The following is a 23550-nucleotide window of genomic DNA, read 5'->3' as shown; positions in this document are numbered from 1 at the left end:
GCTAGGTCACTACTTGGCCACAATTTTGTTGGTCGTCTAAATTCCGAAGAGAAGGAGCAAGTGGAAAAAATGACAAAGAGTTGGGTTCCACCGAGAAAGATGTTGTTGACTTTGAAGGAAAACAATCCTTTAAACTTGACTACCATATCTCAGATTTATGGTGCTTGCAAGAGGTTAAGAAAATCCCTCCGCGGGTCATTGACAGAAATGCAACACTTGTTGAAGAAGTTGGACGGTGACAAGTACGTCCACTTTGAAAGACATGAGCCTGGATCGGAAGTCATTAGAAATGTATTTTGGGCTCATCCAAATGCTATCAAACTGTTCAACACATTCCCGTATGTATTGATTATGGATTGCACATACAAGACAAAAAAATATAAAATCCCCACGACTTCATCGATATCGCTGAGGATTAATTTTGTTTACGTGTTGCTTCTGAATAATTTTGTGTACCCTTTGAACTGCTTGTCATGGATTATTTATGTTACTTTTCCTGCCTTTGATTATTTACGGTGTAGTTAAACAGGTTTTTTTCAATATAAGAGTCTAAATATAATGAGTGGAAATAGAAAGCCTGATTAATATAAAGAGAGTCATAATACAAAGAGACCCATGACATAATATAAAAATATACAAAAAGAGAGTCAAATATGCAGTCAATCACTCGACCCGACCCCTACCGGCCCCCCTACGACCTCTAGGTCCATGAGCTCTGCCTCCACGGGCACCATCTCCACGGGCTCTGCCTCCACGACCTCTGCCTCCCGGAGCTCCAGCTCCTCGGACAGCAGCAAAGGCTACTCCCTGGGTACCAATGAAGGAACTGGATCTAATAAGATCCAGCGCCCTCTTAATGAGGGATCGGGCATGCGTGCCCACTGCAAGAGCGTCAAGCACCTCCAGTGACTGCTCCAACAAGTCCACGGCCCGACGCACAACCGTCTGCAAAAATAATGTACAATACATGTTTAGGTACAAATAAAATATCATGAACAAAAATCACAATTGAATGGAAAAATAAAATTCAAACTTACCACAGCACTGAGCTCCTCCCTCCTATCATCAGGGATGATGAACCGATGGGACACACCGCTATACCACCTCATGTAATCCTCCACAGCCTCTCCCGAATAAGTAGCAGGGATCCCCCGAGGGCGCAGGTGCGGCACAAAGTCAGCATAGGCAGCATCTGCGGTCTCAGCAAGGGACCCAATCGTCTGGATCTCAGAGGGGTGTCGAGGGACATCCTGTATGTAGCCAAACTGGCGCAGAACCATCTCTGGTAGATGACGTCGAACAGCACAGTCAAATGGAAGCTCACGCCAAAGTTCATTGGACCTTACCAGATCACTCGCCGTGTTGGACCAGTTGCGTATCAGATTGCGCTACCACCGTTTCTTTCCAACATTCACGATGTTTTTCACGTGTCGCAGTTGAGGAAGTACATTCCAGACCCGACACATGTAATCGAGCCAGACAACGTTGAACTGAAGGATGATTTGACTTTTGAGGCACCACCGATTAGCATTGGGGACAGAAGAGTGAAACAGCTGAGAGGGAAGCATATTGCATTAGTGAAAGTGTTATGGAACAACAACACGGGAGACGCTACATGGGAATTAGAAGATAAGATCAAGGAACAGTATCCCGAACTTTTCACGGAACCCTGAGTTTCGAGGACGAAACTTTCTTTTTGTAGGGGAGTATCCATATAATGTCATGCACCGTCAGCTCATCGAGCATCACTCGCCTCTCATCGAGGCCTGCATGCCCGACCCAGGACGTAACCCACCGCCACGCCCTAGGCTGGTCCTGCGAGTAGTCCGGATCCGCCCTCCGGATAATGACGCGGTCAGAAAGGTACTCGTAGGCCCATCCTAGCAGGAGCGAGCTGAAACCTCCCATCTGTGTCGTCCCCCTCCTGGACGCTCGACCAAGCTGGTCGTACAACGTAGCAAGCGCAATCGCGCCCCACGCATACTCGGACACTCGACCAAGATCCTGCAACATCCATATCCAGTACACGGTCGTGTGGTAGCCTCCGCTCTTGCTAGCAAAGAGCGTCGCGCCTAGCTGGTTCACCAGCCAAATCCACGCAGCATCCTTGTATCGGTGATCTACAATGAAATGAATTAAGTTAACAGTTTATAATAATACAATAACAATAGATACAATTTAATCAAGTAATAATTAAGACATACCCTCCAACGCATCATCATACAGCGTCTTCAAGACCCCAAAGCGAATAGTCTGGCTCCTGTTCGTATCAAACTCAGCATGATAGCGAGCAGCAGATCCTCCCATCAGCTCAGCGCAGAGCGCTGCACACTCGTCCCTCTCCCCCATTCCAGGCGTATAGAACCTCGACCCCATGGGGAGATGGAGAAGAGCCGACACGTCGTCCAGGGTGATAGTCATCTCCCCGAACGGCATGTGGAAGCTACTAGTCTCCTCATGCCATCGCTCCACAAGGGCTAAAATGAGGCCTGCATCTGTCTCCGGGTAGCCGCACCAGGGTAGCTGATGAAGACCCGTCTGCTCAATCAACTCTCGAACCCGCCTATGACTGTCTGAATCACCATCACAAGCAAGGTTTCATACCTTCCCCCCAACTGTGGCCACCTTCAAGTGTCGACGGTCCTCATACCGATCGTCTGTGCGTAGGAGTGCATGCCACGTCCAGGGAGCCTTGTGATCAGCATAATGCGTGAGAAGCGACAGCTCAACAGGCCCCCCCGGAAACGGCGGCAACCTCTGGATCAGGTCCTCCTCGCCACCCTGTGCCCCCTCCTCTGGTACGACATCAACATCAACATTAGGAGGAGGAATACTATCCTCGTTGGATGACTCCTCGCCTGATGACTCCTCGCCTGATGACTCATGGGGAGATAACTCAACCATGGGAGACGGCGGAGTAGGAACTGGATCAGTAGGGTCAACCACGGGATCCAGCACAATCGCATCCATAGCTAGAGCTGAAGACTCTCCTCTAGTAGACAGCACAGTGGCAACTGTAGCCGAAGACTCTACCATGAGCGACTGCATAGTATCAACTGGAGCTGAAGCCTCCACCGCCTGAGTGGTTGCAGCATGATCGCCGCGCCGGCTAGAAGCATGTAAGCGTCAGTGTCTATCCTCAGTAGCCCCCACATCCTCACTAGCTCGAGACCTCTTTCTGTTCTTCATTCTCACTATATATTCAGAGCAAACAAATTTAATAGCATTAACATCAATTAATTTTATAGTCTCTCAATTATTAGATCTCTCAATTAAATCTCTAAATAAATTCACTAAATAAATTATAGTCTCTCAATTATTAAATCTCTCAATTAAATCTCTAAATAAATTCACTAAATAAATTATAGTCTCTCAATTATTAAATCTCTCAATTAAATCTCTAAATAAATTCACTAAATAAATTATCTATGAATTCACTATATAATTCACTATCTTAATTATCAATTTAAAAACATTTTCTAAATTAATCAAGCTAATTAGATTTTTGCTTAAAGACTAAACAGACCCAAAATACGGAAAATGAAGTTCCATATCGAATACGGAAAATGATGTTCCATATCGAATACGGACAATCATTTTCCGTATTGAACCAGAACCTCCATTAACACCATTGCTGAATCGGAACTCGCCCCAAAGCCAATTTATACCATTTCAGCCAACATAACCTCTACGTAAGCATCAATCGACTACCCTAGGGTTGAAAGATTCACATAATTTCAAGTTAAATGGTGAAAATCCAAACTTACTTACCTCTAGGTTTCAATGCAATGAATGGGGAGAATGAGTTTGATGAATAGCTTTGATGGAGATGATGGAACCCTTTCCAGATGATGATTGAAGCGAGGAGAGCGTCGGAGATCGAAGATTGAAGAGGAAAAAGGAGAAGGTTGGAAGAGAGCGCTGAAATGGGTTTGAAAAAATCCTCTGTCGTTTACATACTAATAGAATACGGAAAATTAAATTCCGTATTTAATACGGAAGATAAATTTCCGTATTCTATTAAAGGGGGGCTTTCCAGTAATTTCCCCACTTTAAGTGGGGCGCGGCGCCCCATAGGGGGGCCCCAAACTCAATTCCCCAACTTCAGTGGTGGACGGCAATTTGAAACCATATTAGTTAAGAAAGTCTTCAATAGTGTTGAGTTTGTTATCTTTTTTTCCCACTCATTCATGTTCATATTATGTACGCTTTGGTTTTCTCTTGTAACAAAAAAAAAATTATTATGTATGCTTTCTAACTTTGCTTCAAAATTTGGTTTATGTACATTGTTCATTGGAGTAAAAGTAGGTAATCACTGTAATATAAATAAATATGTAATTCTCAACTCTGATTATCTCTTTAATTGAAGTCAATTAAATTAACTATATTTGCTACACTTTGTTCAAGTTGGAAATATAGCCCATAGTCACGGTTAACTCGTAGTCATTGGAACAATAATGATTCACGAAAAACGATAATACTATATAGTGGTGACATAAAAAAATGCTCTTTTTTGTAAATTTTGCTTCGCATTTTTCTAGGATTTTGTGTCAAAAATATTCGTAAGAAAATTCGCCGAATAGTTTTGGTATAATAATTTTCACTTCGAGGAAATAACTTTGCAGCGGTTTTAAACCGCCGCTAAATCAAAAGAAAAACCAAATAAAACTACGAAGCAAAATTCTCAAGAAAAAAATGTGATTTATGTGCCAACACTATATATGGTGGTCTGTGAATCATTTCTATGTGAGTGAGTGAGTTACTTACTACTCACCACTACTGACTCCCTTTAGCTTTCATGACTAGTTAGTTTCTTTCCCATTAATATTAGTGGTTTTTTTATAAGCCAAATAAATTAATGGGGAGCACAAGGGTACCATAATCCATTACATAGAAAAATAAAACAACAAAGAATCAAAGACATGATATTTATCAGGATGATTGGCAGACATATAAAGTGGCGACACCCTAGACATATACTGTTTGTGGAAGTGTAAAACTGTGACAAGTTGCAACGCAAGCGGTTCTAGACTGCAACAAAAAGCATATGTCTGGGGTGTCGCCATTATTTATTTCCGTGTTTTCTTATTTAATTAGGATTGGGAGACCACCCATTACTATAAATATGAGTAAGTACTTTTAGTTAAGTCCATTTTTCTTAATCCTAGATATTTAGGTAAAATGGACTTACTCATATTTAACCATAATCATTGTGAATGATTCATAAAATCAAGTGATAAAGAGTATCTCAAATACGTATTTATCTTTTAGTTAAATAAAACTAATGGTATAGGATAAAATCCTAGCGCACAATGTACTTACACTGTGCGCTAGGATTTTAACTAAAAGATAAATGGTAAGTACTTTGTGCGCTAGTTAGTTAAAATCCATTTATCTAGTTAGTTAAAATCCATTTATCTTTTAGTTAAAATACGTTGTACTTACATTGTACTTTTAGCTAAATGGATTTTAACTAAAAGATAAATGGTAAGTACTTTTAGTTAAGCATACGTACTTACAATGTAAATCCTAGCGCACAATGTACTTACATTGTGGACCAATGGTATAGGATAAAATCTGATTCATAAAATCAAGTGATAAAGAGTATCTCAAATACGGTAAAGAGAAGCAATGTAAAGAAAAGATGAAGAAGAGAAGAGAAGAGGAGGAAATGGAAGAATGGTAGTGCGCTAGGATTTACATTGTGAATGATTACTTTTAGCATAAGTCCAATTTTCTTAATCCTAGACATTTAACCATTTTTCTTAATCCTAGATATTTAGGATTGGGAGTATCTTTTAGTTAAATAAAACTAATCATTCACAATGTAAATCCTAGCGCACTACCATTCTTCCATTTCCTCCTCTTCTCTTCTCTTCTTCATCTTTTCTTTACATTGCTTCTCTTTACCGTATTTGAGATACTCTTTATCACTTGATTTTATGAATCAGATTTTATCCTATACCATTGGTCCACCTAGCACTAGGGTGATTTAACTCAAACTTTACCTAGAGTTACTTAGACAGCCTCATTTACTCTATATATAGCACATACAGTGATCAATCAAATTATATCCTTCAAATAACAAATTTTCCTGTTTACATTCATATCCAAAAACCCAACACTTACAACCAAACTCCATTTAAGATCCCCTAACCTTTTGCAATAGGCTGTGTCTTGTGTTGCCCTCACCATAAGAGAATCTAAAGCCTTTCATCTAGTTGATATACATGCTTTGTATATGTAAGCGATGTCTGTTATTAAGGGCAAATCTTATGATCTTTCCAATAAATTCATCTCTGGCCCTGAAAAATGTTTGTACAACACCTTATCATCATATATTTAAATAAACAAAATTTTAAATATTTTATAATCTAAGATAACTTTAAGTGAGACATATACAAAATTTAAATTTTTAAAATTTAAGATAACTTTTTGAAAAATTTAGTAATATGGATTAACTGAAAGTTATTGAAAGTTTACTACTTACCTCTCGTAGTGCTCTTCTTTCAAGTTGGAAATGTTGAAATATTCTCCTTTCAATTGAGAAATATCACTCAAAGCCAGTGTCCATTCCAGTACCGTCTTAGAACCTTTTGCTAACTTTTTTTCATGTTCAGCCATAGCTTCACCATACCTCCCTTTTAGATGCCTTATGTCGGTTGGTTCCACTTCATAAAAAATTGGCAAAACCAATTGTTTCTTCCTCTTCTGGCAGTCAAGAATCTTGACAAGTTCTTTAAGACACCATTTAGAGTCTGCAAAGTTTTTTGACAAAATAACAATTGCAAACCTTGATTCTTCAATGTCTTCAAGAAGTTTCTCAATTGGGGCTCCGCCCTCCAATGCTTGATCATCTTTGAACGTTTGGAATCCCGCCTTACACAAAGCATCATAGAGATGGTTTGTGAAAATCTCTCTAGTATCATATCCTCTGAAGCTGATAAAAATTTGGTAGCGGGCTGTTGAGTGGCTTAAACTAACTAATGATTCTTCCCACTTCACAGTAGACTTATTTTTCAAGGAAGATGCCACATCTTTAATCAAACCCGGCAAGCCATTGCATTTAAAAGCAACATCTCGTACTAGATCAATATGGGAGTCAGCACCTGAAAGTTTTTGTAGCAGGGCAAAAGCTTCTTTATTAGATAAGGGCTTCAAAAGAATCAAATGATCACATCCCATTGAGGTGCAGTCTGTCTCATGGCGAGTGGTCAAAAGGAACTTGTACTGTTTGCTCTTATAAGGAATACCTAATTCTTCCAGTTTAGACATTGATGGAAAATTATCCAAGATGACTAGAGTAGTTCTATCCTTCCTTTCTAATGCTGAAATTATTTTCACTATTCTTGCACCATCACTGTCATCTTTTTCAAACACGTTCAAGGAGCTAGCAATTCCCACTCGAATGCTCTTGATATCTTGATTCTCATACACAGTGAGAAATATCACTGTATGATAAATCTTTTCATACTCTTCCATCTCAGCTCTGATTAATGTTGTTTTACCGGAGCCCCTCTTTCCATACAATCCAATTGCATAGCAATTATCATCATTTAGTCCCTTTAAAATCTTCTGTGAAGCCTCTTCTGTAGATTTAAAATAATACCCCAAGTTTCCAGAAGGGAATGACTGTAAACTAGAGGTTGTTATTGTAATATGATGCTCTACTTGTGCCTCCAAGTGTTGATCTGAGGCTTCTTTTGTAGAATTGGAGGACCCAGATTTTCCAGAAGAGACTAACTCATCTACATGTGGAAGGGTGGAGTCAAAGCATAGTGAACCTAGAGTTGGGACACCTCTTATCTTCAGGGACTCCACACATGGAGTTGAGGAAACCTTGTATTCTGATGGTTCTGGCTTTACACCTGATGGAGTTGGGACACATGGTGTTGTAATATGATGGAAAGTATCATGTTCTACCTGTGCCTTCAAGTGTTGATCTGGAGCATCTTTTGTAGAATAGTACTTCTCCGCCTCCTGCACCATCTTCTCAATCTCCTCCTTAGAGAGCCTTCCCTTGTGATTGGTGATAGTGATCTTGTTCTTATTCCCTGTAGTCTTGTCCTCAGCAGAGACATTCAAGATACCATTGTTATCAATATGAAAGCAAACATTGATCTGAGGAACACCCTTTGGAGCAGGAGGAATGCCAGAAAGCTCGAATTTACCCAACAAGTAGTTATCCCTGCTACAGGTTTTCTCACCCTCGTACACCTTGATAGACACACCAGGCTGATTGTCTGAGTAGGTCGAGAAAACCCGCTCATTCTTAAACGGAATCGTTTGGTTCTTTTGAATGAGTACATTCATGACACCACCAACCGTTTCCACACCAAGTGAAATAGGTGTGACATCACACAATATAAATTCTGTAATTGCCTCAGTGTCCTCACCGGTCAAGATAGCAGCCTGAATAGCAGCTCCACAAGCAACAGCCTCGTCGGGGTTGATGCTCTTGCAGAGCTCCTTCCCGTTGAAGAAATCCTGCAACAGCTGCTGCACTTTTGGGATCCTAGTAGACCCACCAACAAGAACAACATCATGGACACTGCTCTTGTCCATCTCAGCGTCCCTCAAACACCGCTCAACAGTCTCCATGCAGTTCCTGAAGAGGTCCATGTTGAGTTCTTCAAACCTGTCACGAGTGATTGCAGTGTAGAAGTCAATGCCTTCATACAATGAGTCAATCTCAAGGGTGGTCTGTACTGTGGAGGAGAGAGTCCTCTTTGCCCTTTCACAAGCAGTCCTCAACCTTCTTAAAGCCCTTGGATTCCCACTAATGTCCTTCTCGTGCTTCCTCTTGAACTCCTCAACAAAATGGTTAACCATCCTGTTATCAAAGTCTTCACCTCCAAGATGGGTGTCTCCGGCAGTGGCTTTAACATCAAAGACACCATTATAAATGTTTAGAACAGAGACATCAAAAGTACCACCACCAAGGTCAAAAATCAACACGTCCTTGTCAAAGTCAACAGTGTCGGCCCCCGTGTCAAGGCCATAGGCAAGGGCTGCAGCGGTGGGTTCGTTGATGATACGCATGACATTAAGGCCCGCAATGACACCTGCGTCCTTCGTGGCCTGGCGTTGAGAGTCATTGAAGTATGCTGGGACAGTGACAACAGCGTTCTTCACAGTGGAACCAAGATAAGCCTCAGCAATCGCACGCAACTTCATGAGGACCATGGAGGAAATCTCCTCAGCAGTGAACTGCTTCTCCTCACTCTTGTAGTTAACAACAATCATGGGCTTGTCGACAGTACCAGAAATGACCTTGAATGGCCATAGCTTCATGTCAGTCTGAACTGAAGCATCAGAGAATTTCCTTCCAATCAAACGCTTCGCATCTGCAACCACCAATTAATCCAATCAACCAATAAGCAAACTATCTCAACAAAGCATAATAACTCCAACACACAACTACAGCATAATAATAATAATAATATAATAATAATAATAGATTCATAGATGAAAACAAAATCTCATGAAGCTAAACAAAAGTTGAATAGAATCAGTTATTTAGTTTAGTAACAACGAATGTACTGGTAAAGATTGCAAATAACAGACTGTGGTCATAAATCAGTGACATGAAAAAAGCTAGAAACTTATGAAAAATTGACATGAAGTGAAATCTATGAAACATAAACATTAAATAAGGATGAGGATGCTACCAAAGATGGTGTTGGTGGGGTTCCTGGTGACCTGGTTCTTGGCGGCATCGCCGACCAAGCGCCCGGAATCCGTGAAAGCAACGTAAGAGGGGGTGGTCCGGTTGCCCTGGTCGTTGGGGATGATTTCGATACGAGCATGCTGCTTGCACACTCCGACGCAGGAGTAGGTGGTGCCGAGGTCGATTCCAATAGCAATACCCTGTCCTTTCATGGCCATGGATATCTAAGAATGCAGAGACAACGGAGAAAAGAGAAGACCAAAGGAATGGTTAGTGTGCTCAAATAATTAATCAAGCTTTAATTTTGAGTTGAAATCTAAATATGCTCCCCCTCTAAGCATGTGCCAAGTTGAATTATACTACTAGAATATTAGTAAGAACCTTTGATTTAGTCAAAATATAAGTACTAAGTTGTTAACTTTGGATTGTATATTGAATTAAAGCATAGGGACAAGGAAAAATTTGTACAACCTTCCAAAACTTCCTTTTGACCCCCTATTATAAGTTTCCTCCAAGTAAAATGTTTATTTATAGATAATTATTAAAACAATAATAATAACAACATTTATATTAAAAAACACCAAATCAAATCAATCCAGAAAACACCAAACAAATTCTACCTGAAACTTGATCTTCTTCTTCAACTGTCTTGTTGATCCCTGTTTGAATGTGCAAATTGCTCCACCAGTCCATCACCATCAGCATACCACCACTATCTTCTTCTTCTTCTTCTTCTTCTGTGTGATGGTGTTGTTTAATCCTTATCTGTTAGTAACAGTAGAATAATGAAATTGAAACAAAGTCAGTGACATTAGAGAGAGTGCAGGTTTTGAAGTTGGTTCTTGAAATTTGAACATATAGCAGAATACAAAACAACAAGACTAAATTAAAACAAACAAAAAATTAGAACTAGAAATTAAGTATCAATGAAATCACCATGAACAGGGTTTCTACGGTGGTGCATGTCCACCACTTCCTGGACTCCGATTTCGGCATCTGCTTCCTCCGCGATGGAGGAGGAAGAACAACGTGGCATTTGTATTTCTGGGTTTGGGTTGATTTTGTGATTAATGTTAATGTTATCAATATTATTATTTTAATAATTATTTATAAATAGAGTTACATTTTTTTTTTAGATAAGCGTAAATAGAGTTACATATTAGTGACCTGTGATAGGAGGTAAAATTACACTTTGTGCAAACCTTACACATTTTTTTTTTTTTTTGTCCTATTAGAAGACCTCGCGATTCACACTAAAGTTTGCAGTCAATGGTTATATACAACTCATGTTTTCGTGAAAAAATAGGTGAGGTGGTCAGATAATATTTTTGGTTGAATGTATTAGTAGTCCTTGACTTATACACTCTAATCTAAAGTGGCACATGAAAAAAAAATCATAACCGCTGAAAAAATGTGTTTAGATATGTCTCTTTTTTTTACATTATAAAACTAATGTGCTGAATTTTTTATCCGATCACTGATCACTAGTCCACATGGGTTGTCCAAGTGAATTTTTCACATCTATTTTGTTCTCTTAAAAATTTCTTTCGTCAAACTTAATCCACATACCCCTTTTCCATCTCCCCTTATCCTCTTACCAAACCCAACCTCCACAACCACCACTCACCGATCGCACATAGCCTAATCGGACATCCCCAAATCTAAACAAAGATTGCCATACACGACTCTCCTCCTCCCTCTACTCTTGTTCTCCCTCTCCTTCCATATCGGTAGCCTCATCCTTGAGGCCATCGCAAAACAGCGAAAAGAAGAGAACTTCAAAATGAATAAACAAACTTCAGGGTCAATGAGAAAACATGGCAAGAACCAAGAAACTGATGTAAAAGAGCGTGGTGGATGGTGAGATGAGTGGTAAAGTTATAAGCACATTTCCTGGATTTGGTAAATGGGTTTGCAACTGGAAATGGATGTTTTAGAGCACAAGTATATCTTCAAATAAGTGGATGTTGCGTTTTGTAATGAAACCCTAATAATATAGAGCACAGATCCAAAAATAATTGAGTGACATGTAGCACTGCATAAAGAACAGATCACACTCCTTAGTCCTTACAATTTGAAGGGTTTATAAAGAATTTGTTTTTTCTCCAAAAATTACAGCACCTAAACATCGAATCAGTAAATATCGTACCAATTTACTCATAAAACTTCAACCCTAAATCAAAAGTAAATTGGCTCAAAGCATACATCAGAGCGACTAACAAAAATTGCATGCTCAATCCTCATGCAAAGCCTTCATCAAATAAAGTCTGTTAAAGCTTTGTCCCGAGACCCTGCAGAACATGCAACAGAAAATATAACGTTTAAACACTGTTGATATGCTTGGATAAACTGTTTAATTAAGCGTGTATTCAAAAGCTAATATGGGCATGTTTGGGTAAACAAATTAATTTAACATGTATGGCAACAAGCGCTTATTCATAGACTAATTTGAGAAACTTTATAGAATAAGCTGAAAATAGGTTATGAATAAGCATAAGCTTCTATTCATAAACTAATCTTAACAACTTCTGAAAATAAGCTCAATATAGCTTATAGGTAGCCCATAAGTTGTTTACACAAGCTCTCACAAACACTTGCATAAGCACTTATGCTAAAAGATAAACTCAAATAGGCTCTTCCAAACGGAATCTATGAGCAATTTTTTGAAATAAGGTAATAGCTTATAGGTAAGTAATATAAGTGCTTTATGAAAATAAATTCAACCGAGCTAATAGGTAGATCATAAGATATTTTCATACGCTTATCCAAAAAATTGCACAAGTGCTTATGCTATAAGATAAACTCAAATTAACTTTTAAAAAAGTGGCCATGACACATAACTCACAACAGCAGAAGTTTCTAATAAGCAACTAGAGTATCATGTGTTTCTCTAAAATGGAAAAAGAACCTGGTAATAGTGGCCAACATCAAAATTTAATCACATACCCGTTAATTTGGTTGCAGTAGTTAGAAATTTGGTTTGTAATGAGGAAACTCTCCAACCGTGATGGCTCGGGGAGTGGCTTGAAGATGGGGTTTGAAGGATCTTCTTCAGGCAAAGGCTCCTCCCCAGCAGCTTTGCGTGCCATGTTCTCTGTCCTATTATTACAAAAACCAAAACAGATAATAATATACTGGACCAATAATTCACAATAAGGATTAGATAACTATTACAAGTTTACAACGTATAATGTCCATGTTTGTTTAATAGAATAAAAAAGCATGCCAAAGAAAAACAGCAAGACAATAGTTTATCTGCATAAACAGCAATGCACTTTGTATTAATCCACAGGGCTGAAATTGTTTAAATCCAATTCACTGGATTATCTTAATCTTCGGTTGAAACTTTAGACAACTGTCGTTTGAATTAAAATTGTGCTACCACTCTAATTGTCCAGCCAAATTTTTTACCATAAAATGGTTATAGAAAATCAAATAACTTCTTAGCACATAAAAAAGAGTGTTTGGAGCTTGCCAACAGTCATTTCAAATTGTGGAAATATTTCCTCAATTTCAATTCTTTCCAAAATATTAATATCCAATGAATTCAATTTGATTATGATACGAATTGTTTACACAAAATATCAAAAACATAAATAGTAAAATGTCATAAAGTTCACTAATTTCTCATTAGGTGCTAGCTTATTCATCACCATAACACTGTTTTGACATTATTATTGTTTGCAAAAATTAATATCTAAATCATTCAATTATTTTAAAATAGTAAAAAGAAAGAATAAAAAACAAGTGGAAAATCCACATTTATAGAATCTCAAATATGCTGAATCACAAAAGACTACAGCCAATCTATGGAATCTAATCTTACAACAACCAAAAACTAGAATGCATTTATTAGTTAGAACTTAGAACAGGAAATAGCTCAAATTACAAACTAAATCATACCTTCTCTTTTGAAGCCATGCTTGCTGCTGAGCTTGCTGACGAGACAGACTCCGATAGTGGAATTGGAACTGAGATAGAAGAAACTTCCGTCAAATATATTTGAAAACAAAACAGAAAGAATCAACTACTAAAAGAAAACCTAAAACAACCTTTTGTTGTTCTAGTGACAAGTCATCCATGCACTCGATCAAATATTCTGTATTTCTCTCCAATAGTGAACTGGTTGACAGTTGCAGCCGATCATAATCACACTGCAATAGCACAATAACAGATGACAACATAAACTAAATCTACAATAACAAAAAGAGTGTCAGGAAAAGATCTTTGTTCACCTGCGTGACTGGAGTATCAGGTTCCAGCTCTGTCATAAAAGCACTGATGAGAGCAGAATTTGAAACTTTGATCTGATTGATAAAATATATAAGAAACAGGATCGGCATTAAATAGGAAATGTGGCAACGACTTCGATATCAGTCACATATAACCTAAATACTGATCACTGTATTAAAGTAACATAAAACAATAATTCAATTTAAGAAAGACTATTTGATCAAAGGTTAGAGTGCTTACAGGTATTTCCTCGAAGATATCCACCCATGATAAATTCTTTTCCCTCAACCTATTTCACAAGATTGAAAATGAATCAAATGGTTCTACTTAAAGAAAACATGACATATAGAAGAAAATTCATACTTTTCTCCAGTAAAATTATTGCTGCGATACAGTTCCATGAATGAATCAGAAAGCTTCAAGGCCTTCAGGGCTAGGACACCTTGATCAGACCTTGATGGATCATATACAATGCAAACACAGCGTCTAATATTCTCCTGAAGAACAAAGGTCAGTTTGAAAGAAACAGTCATTTACCTGATTGAGATACTGTTAATGAAAATTCAATACGAGAAATCATCATCAGTCATTCATATAAATTTGAGACATAAAACCTAGATGATGGGAGCAGCATGAGATTCCCAACTTGATTTTATATAAAAACGTATTTTTGTTCATCTTACTACCATGTCTACTCAACTTCCCTTATTTTACTAGCACACATTTCCACTTTAAAGTAGTACAAAAAGTACGTGTAAGATTTTTAGTTAACTGTAAAGAGGCAACTTCTATTAATCCAACAAAGTATGCCAAAAGCTGACGCTCTTGATCAAGAATTACACAATAACATAATAATTACCCAATGAAGTTCTAATCTTTGCTGGTGCATACTATTTTGTGTTGGTCTGTTGGACATTCCAAATTTATAGTTTCACAGTATACCATGTAACTTACTGGGATCACCTCCAATTACTGACCTTGTTTAACCAAGGGGTAAATAGTTTGAAGGGGCATGAAAAAGAATAAATTCCGAACATACACATCAAAGAGTAGATAGAGTATAAGAGCATTTGGTTCTCAGAATAACATGAAGTATATAAGGTTAGTCCACGAAACCCCGGCTTAAGTGACATTAAGCAAATAATAAATACATAATTGGGAGCCACATTACCTGGTAATTCATAAAGGTTTCAATCAGCTCCACGGTCTGAAAGGACCCAAGCAGTGTAGACTGATACCTATATTCAGAGAATTATCCCATGTGTTGGAGAAATTTTATAAATAACATATTCGACCAAAACTCAATCATAATTATGAAAAAATAAAGAGTTTGAAACACTTGTGCAGTTATCTCACATGCCAAGTGGTATTTCATGACACATACCATCCAACTGTATTATTGTCAACATTAACCTCCCTCAGGCACCTCATCATTTCAAGCTGGTAATTAGCACCATCAGCTTCAATTTCCTCATCCTCCTCCCTCATCTACAATTTCGAGTATCAGATATGAAGAAAGCATCAGAAGGGCAACATTAGACAATTCGAAAAATAGAGAAAGAAAAGAAAAAGGGATATCGTACTGGAAAGGGGAAGCAGTTGGTAACTTCAAGAACACTGCCAACATCCAGCCCAAGAAGTTGTCCAGTGACTAAAGAAGGTGAGTGGTCCTTACAATGCTTAATTATCTTCAGGATAACCTATTCAACCAAGAAAAAGTAACAACCAGACCAGAATTGTGTCAGTATCATCTTCACCATACAAAAACTAATACCTACCTCAAATACTTTACAAAATTATATGCTCCAATATTTACCAGGAAAGAGTTACACACACACATACAAACACATACAACATGATACGGATGACCAAAGCCCATCAGCATAGCATAGGCTACGTTGTCAAATCTTACTTAAGCGGTTCAGGTTCCAAAAATTCTATATGATTGGTCAAAACAAATAGTGCATATTTACATAAACACGTGAAGTTACAAAAGAACAAAAGCGCAGATTACCCAGATGCAAAAACAAACAGAGACCCAGAATTACTAATAGCAATACCCTTCAAAACCCCATATAAAGGTTACATTTTCCAGCAATTCGAAAAACAGAGTATTATGGAGCAATTAAAGCGAAGAAAACACGGAATTTGATAGAATCAAAAAGTGTGTCAGAATTGATACCAATCCTTCCATCTGAACAACTCTGAGAGGCGGTGCAACCTCCTCCGTTGCCGCCACTTGGAGAAAAGACCTTGCTGTAGCTGCAGAAAACGAGTCAGTCAACAATGGTACTAATACGCATGTGTGAAGAAAAATGGAGATTTGCGGTGAGAGAAAACGTACTGGTCGCCATGTTCTCGATCTGAAGAAGGGTCGCAAGCACCAGGAAAATCGAAGGGAGCTGAGGAATCTGTGTTGCGACTGGGAGGAAGAAGAAACCCTAATGTTGGAGCAAGAGGTATTGCTATAAGATTAGCTCAATTTTTAATAACCGTGCGAAATAATAATGATAATAAATTTATACAATTTCTCAAACTTACTTTTTTTTTATCTTTCAACAAAAACTTTTTTTATTTACCTATGAAAAATAAATAATTAAATATTTTATGTAAAATAGATTTACATTTTCACTACATAGTTTTTTTTTTTAAGAACACTGCATAGTTGTTACTAGATCATAAAAATCTCATAATAATTAAGTGGATTGATGTGATGGTTTAACATTTTGTACCTCAAGTAAGTGGTTAATGATTCGATTTTTTTTTTTAACTAATGATTCAATTCTTAACTCTTATGGTTGAGGGTTCGATTTTAAATATCTTAAAATTTTGGGTAAATATATTACATATTGTAATAAATAATAATAATAATATTATTATTTAGTAATTATTGGTTCAACCATGGTATGATCTATAACACCCCATTTTTCGTTATTTGGTTATTTAGTATTTTATTTTAATTACAATTATGTTATATGGTAATTTGATGAATTATGTAATTTTAGTAGATAATTAAGTGGTTATGTGATATATGGAGTGAGTAAAGTATTTAAATTGTATATGAGTGATATATGTGATTATTATTTAAATCTTATGTGATATAGTATAAGATTTAGATAAATAAGGTTGTTAGGTTTTAGTGTTTTGAGAGTGGGGCTCATTACTATGACTATTTAAGGGATGTGAGTAAAATAGAAAAAGAGAAATCAGAATTTGAGAATTGGAGAAGTTAGCAGACATAGAAAACACGTGAAAAGCAAGAAGAGGAGAAAAGTGAAGAAAACCTAGAATTCAATCTACAAGATGTAAGGGTTTGGATTCATGTTCTATGGATTAGTATGATAGTGAGTAATGATAGGAAGCATGAATTAGGAACCCTAGGTTGCATAAATTCCAAAATTGAAATAGTTAGGGTTTGATTTTAAGATGAATTTTGGGGGTAGAAGATAGGCGCACATGATGCGCGGGTTGCGCGCGAGAAATTTACGAGCTCTTGAACCCTATTTCGAGCTGTGTTAATGACCGAATTTGAAGAAGTAGTCTTCATAAAAGTTGTAGCCCTTTCTGTTATAAAAATTTTTCGCTGGTTTCACGTCATTCCGACGTCTGTAGCTCAAGTTAGATGCGTTTTAGTGAAGATAGGTTACGTTTCTCACGAACTGCTGTTAGTGTTAGATTTTTCCTGAATTTTTTACTTTGAATTTAGAGTTGAAAATTTACAGGGATTTACAAAACGTGTATAGAAAAACATGATAAAAATATTGAATTTTTCTGAGTGTATTTGAGGTATTTAAAAATTCGCATAGGTTGCTGTACAGTTTATAACCGTTTTGAATAAAATGAGTCATTTTAGGTGGAAATGTTGTTTTTGAAAAAAGATGTGGTGCGCGCGCTTGGTGATGCGCAAGGTGCGGTGGCGCGCGGACATGGCGAGTGTTGCGCGCGAGGGAGGTGGCGCATGTAGGTAGTGGTGCGCGCGGTAGCACGCGCATGAGGGAGATGGTGCGGGGAGATGACGAGTTTTTTGGGAAAATTAGGAAGAATCCAATTTTTGTATAATAGTTGCAGAACCTGTTATATTTGAATTATATTTAATTTACATTTGGGGGAGAAGAAGTATTATTTTTGGGGGAGAAGGTAGCGCGCGCATGAGGGAGATGGCGCGGTATCGCTTGTTTTAAACATTAGAGAATCAAATCACACAAAAGACATAGATTAGAAATTGAAAGTGCAATTAAGTCTATATAATTTGGGGGAGAAGAAGTATTGTTTTTTAAAAGTAATATGTGTACGAGGAGTTAAATGATACACCATTCTTTAGACTGTAATTTGTTCTTTATTATTTTTAAAAGATTTGTATTCCATATGCTAAAATAAGGGAAAAGATTTTGAGAAAATGGGAGGTGACTGATAGTGTAAACTTGTTTTACACATGCATCCAATTGATTTCCGCGATATCAGCAATTTATTAATTTAATAATTAAAGTTAAAAATATTTGTAACCACTTAGTCCTATGTGTGGCATAATGTGATTGGACGTCAGTGTAAAACTTCTTTACACTCACGGTGCATATCCATTAATCTCAAATATTTTAGCAAAATCTGATGTTGCAAAGTGAGAATATGATTAATCCAAATTATCTTAAAAGAAAGGCTAATAGATGAACAAGGATTTGACTTTACAATAACCCAAAATTCATAGAGTATGTCAGCATTTTCCCCTCACATTTTCTGGGTATGGAATTTTCCCTTATCGTTATTGGGCTTTGAAGCAATTACACTTAGCTTAGCTTACTTTGACCCCAAAAAAAAGCTTGGTTCCTTCATTCCTTCCAGCTAATCATTAACACGTTTGAATTGACGGTAAACACACAATTCCAAGCATAATTATTTCATAAGTTGCATTTTATAGCTTCTCCCGAGAAGTAGCTTTTCCTAAGTATAGTGATTATGGGATTCCCAACTACAGAATCAAACACACACTAGTACTTGATCAAGAAGCAAACATGTGATCTCTTACCAACATATAAAGAGTTAGGCAAAGTTACTTGATGCAAGATCATTTGCTAAAACTAGTAGTACAACAAGACCATACTGTGTAGATTTCAAAATTTTCTTGAATTTATGAAAGGGTTTCCGCTCCTACACTTATCTAAATCCACCGTGAGCATTTCAATTATCTTATCCTTTTCATGTATTGTTTCTAAGAGCCTCATGTTCTCTTCTTTGAGTTCCTCAAACTGGCAAACTATCCCTGCAATCTGAGCTTCAATGGCCTCATCACTCAACTCAAACACACTCTCTGCCACTCTAATGACCCGCCACAAACTCACCACAACTAACAAACCGCCACCTTTCCTCTCCAAGAATGATTCCATCAATAGAGCCCCAATTGCCACAACTCCATCCATAACATACCCTGGGTGCTTGAAGAATGATGAGCCTAACCCAACAAACAAAGCAATAGTCTTTGCTGAAAAAAGACTCAGAATACCAATTCCAATCCAATGGAACCACACTTCAATCCTGATCAGGGATGGTAAGAGAAACATTTAGTAAAAAGGGTGAAAAATTAACACGTTAAGCAAAACTAACAATGATTAATTGAAAGAGGTAATCTAAACATTTTTTAGGGGCAGATATAACATTTGAATGCTATTTTACTAAATAATTTTTTTTTCTCTTAAGAGACAACTGCCCTATTTTCCATGTACCTCGATTCGTCTCTGACCCGGTCACATGAAACTAAAGAGGAGGAAAGCTCAAGAACTGTGATGATGAGGTCTAAAATGAGCAATGAGATTGAAAACACACGAACCCATGTTGATTCTAGGAAATTGGCCAAATGGGTACGCCATGTTGCTCTATTCAAATCTTCTAGGCTTGATGATGTGGTGGTGAAAATAGACAACCATCTTTGCCTTCTCTTCCATGATTTTATTAGACTTTGGACAGATGAATCTAACATCTGCATAGAAAAATAATTGTTGAGGTTTTGTGCTTGATTGGTTTCTTCGGACACATGAATGGATTTCAAGGTGTTCATTGATGAGAAATGTAAGCTACTAAGTTGCAGATTTGGTGCTAAGAGTTGCAAGTTTCATAATTTTAATATAAGAGAATGTTGGTTGTTAAATGTGACGTATTAGATATGGTATGACCTTGAAGTGCAAGTAAATAAGGTTTTGCATACTTTAGGGTCACGTTGGATGTCCACAATAGTTGCAGTTACAGATGTTGTCATTGAGAATGTCTTAAAAAGTACTCAATCTCCTGTTGTAAACAGTGACAAGATCACATGCTACAAAAGGACCAAAATGTAACAAAAATCGCCTGCAACAAAATGTGATGGCAAAAGGGACATACTCAATGTCAAAAACCTATTTAGTTTAGTTAATTTAAACTTATCTTATAGCAGGTGTGGCATGGTGGTTTCTCACCTCGTCTCTTAATCATGAGGTCAGGGTTTGATCATCGCCCGTAAAAATGAAGCACATTTCATGATCAGTTGTTGACCGCTTTGTGCGAAAACTCACGACGAGAGAATTAGTCGTTGCTATTGACGCTAGATACTTTGCTCTCAATCAAAAAAAAAATTATAACGGGCCTTTGAGCTTGTTTTTATATTATATGTTGTTGAAATTTCTTATAGATAAGTGTTTATACTTACCTATAGCAGCCTATTTTGAGTTTATTTTAATAAACTTATCAAATTAGCATATAAATAAGCGCTTATGAGATAAGTGTTTAATTAAGTTGTTTAACGAATGTCATCCTAAAACTAATATTTTGACATTGTAAGGTAAAAATACAGAGGACATGTCTAGTCTCAAGATCAGATACAAATGAAAATGCAATTAACATCTCATGCAAGACTTTCCAACAAGTACTAAAATGCGACTTAAAGCAGTGCCTGTAAATACAACAATCTCTGAATCTTGTTGATTTAATACATGATCTTACATGAACTTGAGAAGAAAAGAAACTCTCTTGTCTTCCTTAAGCACTTGAAGAACTTGTATTGTTCATATTCACAAAACCAAGCCCAGAAAAAATTTCAACATTTGTATTAACCTCCCTTCTTATTGCTTCTATTCTCCCAAGAATTCCCTTAACTGCAATGTCAAATGCATCTTCAAAAGCCTCTAATCTAGACCTTGGATTGCTATATATTATCCTTGGAATAAGCCTTATAACCTCCTCTTTCATTGCCAAAACTTCACTTGCTGGAACTCTGGACAATGTTTCATTGAGCACCACTTTCTTAACATCACTTTCTGGTATGTATATTGAGTAGCTAGAACCATTTCTCGGAAAATGCCACAAATATTGGTTATATGCTGACTCTGGATGAAAGAAAACAGGAACACAACCAGCCAAAATTGAGTCAAAAATTGATCTCCTAGTGTATGAATCCCCTGGAGGCTGTAAACAGAAAACTGAACTCTGAAACACCTTCATTACTTGCACAGGATCATCACAGTGATTGCGATTATCTTTATGACCATAACAATAATGAAATTTGCAACTCCTAGAAGATTGGCATTGTTTGATTAACTCATTTCTGATGGAGGTTGTTGAATTAGGCCTTGGAGCACCAGCAAATGTAAACAAATAAGGCCGTTTCACTTTTCTCATTTTCTCCTGCCACTGGAAAATCTCAACATCCTTTGAAGGATGAAAGTAAGTAGGATATGGAATTGGAAAATCATTTCCATATGGACCACCAGATTCAATTGGCAAAATTGACATGTTTTTGGCTTCTGGTAAGAACATTAGTTTCGAGCCCCAATCATCATACTCTTCTGTTTTTCTTCTGAAATCATTACCAATCCTCCCTCCAACAAAGAAATGATCTCTACCCCACAATTTTTTCCATTGAGGTTGTTTTCCCAGCCACTTTACAAGCTCTTTTGGTGAAGAATCTCTCACTGAAACATTGAATCCCCAAAGGTATTGACCCACATCAAGACCAGCATAGTAAGGTACATATACAGCAGAAGCCAGTGAAGAATCATTGGTTAAACACTTGTAATGCTTCATTGTGTTGTGAAAAATGATTTCAAGTGTAAACTGATTAGTTGCATACCAACTTTTCTCGGAAAGCACTCTTCTTTTTGATTTGTCAATAATAACCTTAGGGCCTAGGCCTAAGTTTGACACATAGGGGCACATATTAGTCCACTTCGAGAGAGTGTGACAATTCTTCAGCAAATCCTCATTGAACCTCTTAGGAAGATCATGAACATAGATGTATTTTCCTGAACATGGATCCAAATTTCTTGTGGGGGACTCTTTAACAAGTTCTTCAACATTGTTATTCTCTGTGAAATTTTCTGTGATGCAATTTGGTTTATCCAAGGCCTCACTTGTTACATTGTTTTGATTGGTGTAGACAACAACTTTCCTTGTTGCATCATTTTGCATGTTGAAAATGGAGAAGGTGACACCATGGTGACCAGTCACAGAGAAATAATTTTCCAAGAGAAGCAATGACACATAAAAAACAAAGACTGTGAGAAACACTAACCGGAGTTGATCAGAGCATTTTGAATTCTTCAATGGAGGCTTGACCATCTTCTCTGTTTGGCCTTTTGAGATTCAATAGAGGAGTGTGTTGTGTTTCTCTTTTTTTTCTAGACCAGGGTATCCACCGCAATGTCTAGTACCGTCACCGTGAGTATGTGTGTCACTCAGGATGATATGAGAATTGAGAAGAGTGTTTGAGTGATTGTAGAAGGAAAAGTTGGCTTGATGCTTCAAGAAGGCATCAAAGAAATAATATGGAAAGAGAAGAGGGAAGATATTGTGATTTTAAAACTATTAATGAAGTTTCCTTTTTGGTCAAAAGGAAGAACCATTTTTTTATTGAAATAAGGAAGAACTTAATAAGAATTAATGGAGGAATGAAAACAACAACGTTGCCAATTCATTCCATACATGGTCAAAATAAAAATATATTACTTTCATTCTTATTTAACTGTACAGGAAGATAAGAAACACACATATTAAAAAATGTGATTAATTTTTTTAATTTTCAAAAAAGTATTATTTGTTTTCCTATTTTACCCTCTATAATGCGTTTTTTTATGGACCATCTATAATGTGTTTTATCTTTCCTCATTTATTGCTTCTACGATGACACTATTAGGAAAAAAAAACATTTAATGCTCCTTTGAAATGATAAGTGAACAAATATCTAAGAACAAAAAAAAAAATTCAAAGTTGACAGTTAACAAGAAACAAAGGTAATACTAGATATAATATGAGTTCACGAGTTTATTTACAACATTTTTTAACATTATACAAAAAATCATGATATTTTTAATAAAGAAATATTAATTTTTTTAAATTATAAAATATAATAGAATATAAAATAATTGTGTTGAGACATTTTAATAAATAATATTAGAGCTCTATTTTATGGTGCGGTAAGTTATTTTCACAATTTCGACTCTATGTGGTGAAAATCAAATGTCTCACATGCCACTTATAAAAATCAAACTATCAACCTATAGTTCAAACAAAAAAAATTTATCATTGTTACTAGCACCCAAATAATTAATCTTATTATTAATGCAATAACAAAACTCAAATGAAATATATATATATATATATAGTCATTAGATATATTAAACCCTAATACT

At 36.9% G+C, this 23550-nt stretch overlaps 5 protein-coding genes across 6 annotated transcripts; all 5 read right to left on the bottom strand.

Annotated features, from left to right (window-relative positions):
* Positions 1-569: 569 nt before the first annotated feature.
* On the bottom strand, positions 570-5951 carry LOC130728783 (protein MAIN-LIKE 1-like). The gene is made up of 4 exons (XM_057580351.1): positions 3772-5951; positions 2205-3194; positions 1038-2120; positions 570-945 (listed from the first exon to the last, which is right to left on the bottom strand). Exons 2-3 carry the CDS (start codon positions 2434-2436, stop codon positions 1660-1662), a joined length of 693 nt encoding a protein of 230 aa, XP_057436334.1. The 5' UTR covers positions 2437-3194; positions 3772-5951; the 3' UTR covers positions 570-945; positions 1038-1659.
* Positions 5952-6056: 105 nt separating this feature from the next.
* Positions 6057-10752, bottom strand: LOC130728782 (heat shock 70 kDa protein 18-like). Its single transcript, XM_057580350.1, has 5 exons — positions 10607-10752; positions 10291-10435; positions 9672-9894; positions 6491-9347; positions 6057-6305 (listed from the first exon to the last, which is right to left on the bottom strand). The coding sequence occupies exons 3-5, from the start codon at positions 9886-9888 to the stop codon at positions 6218-6220; spliced, it is 3162 nt and encodes a 1053-aa protein (XP_057436333.1). The 5' UTR covers positions 9889-9894; positions 10291-10435; positions 10607-10752; the 3' UTR covers positions 6057-6217.
* Positions 10753-11675: 923 nt separating this feature from the next.
* On the bottom strand, positions 11676-16402 carry LOC130728780 (eukaryotic translation initiation factor 3 subunit H). Of its 2 annotated transcripts, none has more exons than XM_057580348.1 (12): positions 16248-16402; positions 16086-16165; positions 15487-15603; positions 15288-15391; positions 15075-15141; positions 14267-14400; positions 14144-14192; positions 13906-13977; positions 13723-13824; positions 13574-13641; positions 12617-12769; positions 11676-11961 (listed from the first exon to the last, which is right to left on the bottom strand). In XM_057580348.1, exons 1-12 carry the CDS (start codon positions 16255-16257, stop codon positions 11904-11906), a joined length of 1014 nt encoding a protein of 337 aa, XP_057436331.1. In that variant the 5' UTR covers positions 16258-16402; the 3' UTR covers positions 11676-11903. The 2 variants fall into 2 exon arrangements, with proteins under 2 accessions (XP_057436331.1, XP_057436332.1); XM_057580349.1 differs by having other exon boundaries at positions 16086-16159; positions 16248-16388.
* A 2172-nt stretch (positions 16403-18574) lies between these two features.
* LOC130732378 (uncharacterized) lies at positions 18575-19994 on the bottom strand. The gene is made up of 2 exons (XM_057584437.1): positions 19618-19994; positions 18575-19429 (listed from the first exon to the last, which is right to left on the bottom strand). The coding sequence occupies exons 1-2, from the start codon at positions 19947-19949 to the stop codon at positions 19009-19011; spliced, it is 753 nt and encodes a 250-aa protein (XP_057440420.1). The 5' UTR covers positions 19950-19994; the 3' UTR covers positions 18575-19008.
* A 908-nt stretch (positions 19995-20902) lies between these two features.
* On the bottom strand, positions 20903-22600 carry LOC130717193 (probable xyloglucan galactosyltransferase GT12). Its single transcript, XM_057567332.1, has one exon. The coding sequence runs from the start codon at positions 22478-22480 to the stop codon at positions 20903-20905; it is 1578 nt and encodes a 525-aa protein (XP_057423315.1). The 5' UTR covers positions 22481-22600.
* Between the last annotated feature and the right edge of the window lie 950 nt (positions 22601-23550).

This window comes from Lotus japonicus, chromosome 1 (assembly GCF_012489685.1).
Source record: "Lotus japonicus ecotype B-129 chromosome 1, LjGifu_v1.2".
Lineage (NCBI taxonomy): Eukaryota > Viridiplantae > Streptophyta > Magnoliopsida > Fabales > Fabaceae > Lotus > Lotus japonicus.
The sequence above is the reverse complement of the archived record's forward strand: the minus strand, read 5'-3'. Positions and strand labels throughout refer to the sequence as shown.

Excerpts from the sequence above, each read along its gene's own strand:
- LOC130728782 (XM_057580350.1), bottom strand. The coding sequence starts at position 9,888 with ATGGCCATGAAAGGACAGGGTATTGCTATTGGAATCGACCTCGGCACC. Across the intron at positions 9,348-9,671 it reads CCCCACCAACACCATCTTTG|ATGCGAAGCGTTTGATTGGA; the intron begins GTAGCATCCTCA and ends TGGTGGTTGCAG. Across the intron at positions 6,306-6,490 it reads AAAGAAGAGCACTACGAGAG|GGCCAGAGATGAATTTATTG; the intron begins GTAAGTAGTAAA and ends AACATTTTTCAG.
- LOC130728783 (XM_057580351.1), bottom strand. The coding sequence starts at position 2,436 with ATGCCGTTCGGGGAGATGACTATCACCCTGGACGACGTGTCGGCTCTT. Across the intron at positions 2,121-2,204 it reads GTATGATGATGCGTTGGAGG|ATCACCGATACAAGGATGCT; the intron begins GTATGTCTTAAT and ends ATTTCATTGTAG.
- LOC130732378 (XM_057584437.1), bottom strand. The coding sequence starts at position 19,949 with ATGAACACCTTGAAATCCATTCATGTGTCCGAAGAAACCAATCAAGCA. Across the intron at positions 19,430-19,617 it reads CGGGTCAGAGACGAATCGAG|GATTGAAGTGTGGTTCCATT; the intron begins GTACATGGAAAA and ends ATCCCTGATCAG.
- LOC130717193 (XM_057567332.1), bottom strand. The coding sequence starts at position 22,480 with ATGGTCAAGCCTCCATTGAAGAATTCAAAATGCTCTGATCAACTCCGG.
- LOC130728780 (XM_057580348.1), bottom strand. Across the intron at positions 15,604-16,085 it reads TTGTTCAGATGGAAGGATTG|GTTATCCTGAAGATAATTAA; the intron begins GTATCAATTCTG and ends TTGGTTGAATAG. Across the intron at positions 13,978-14,143 it reads ATATCTTCGAGGAAATACCT|ATCAAAGTTTCAAATTCTGC; the intron begins GTAAGCACTCTA and ends TTTATCAATCAG.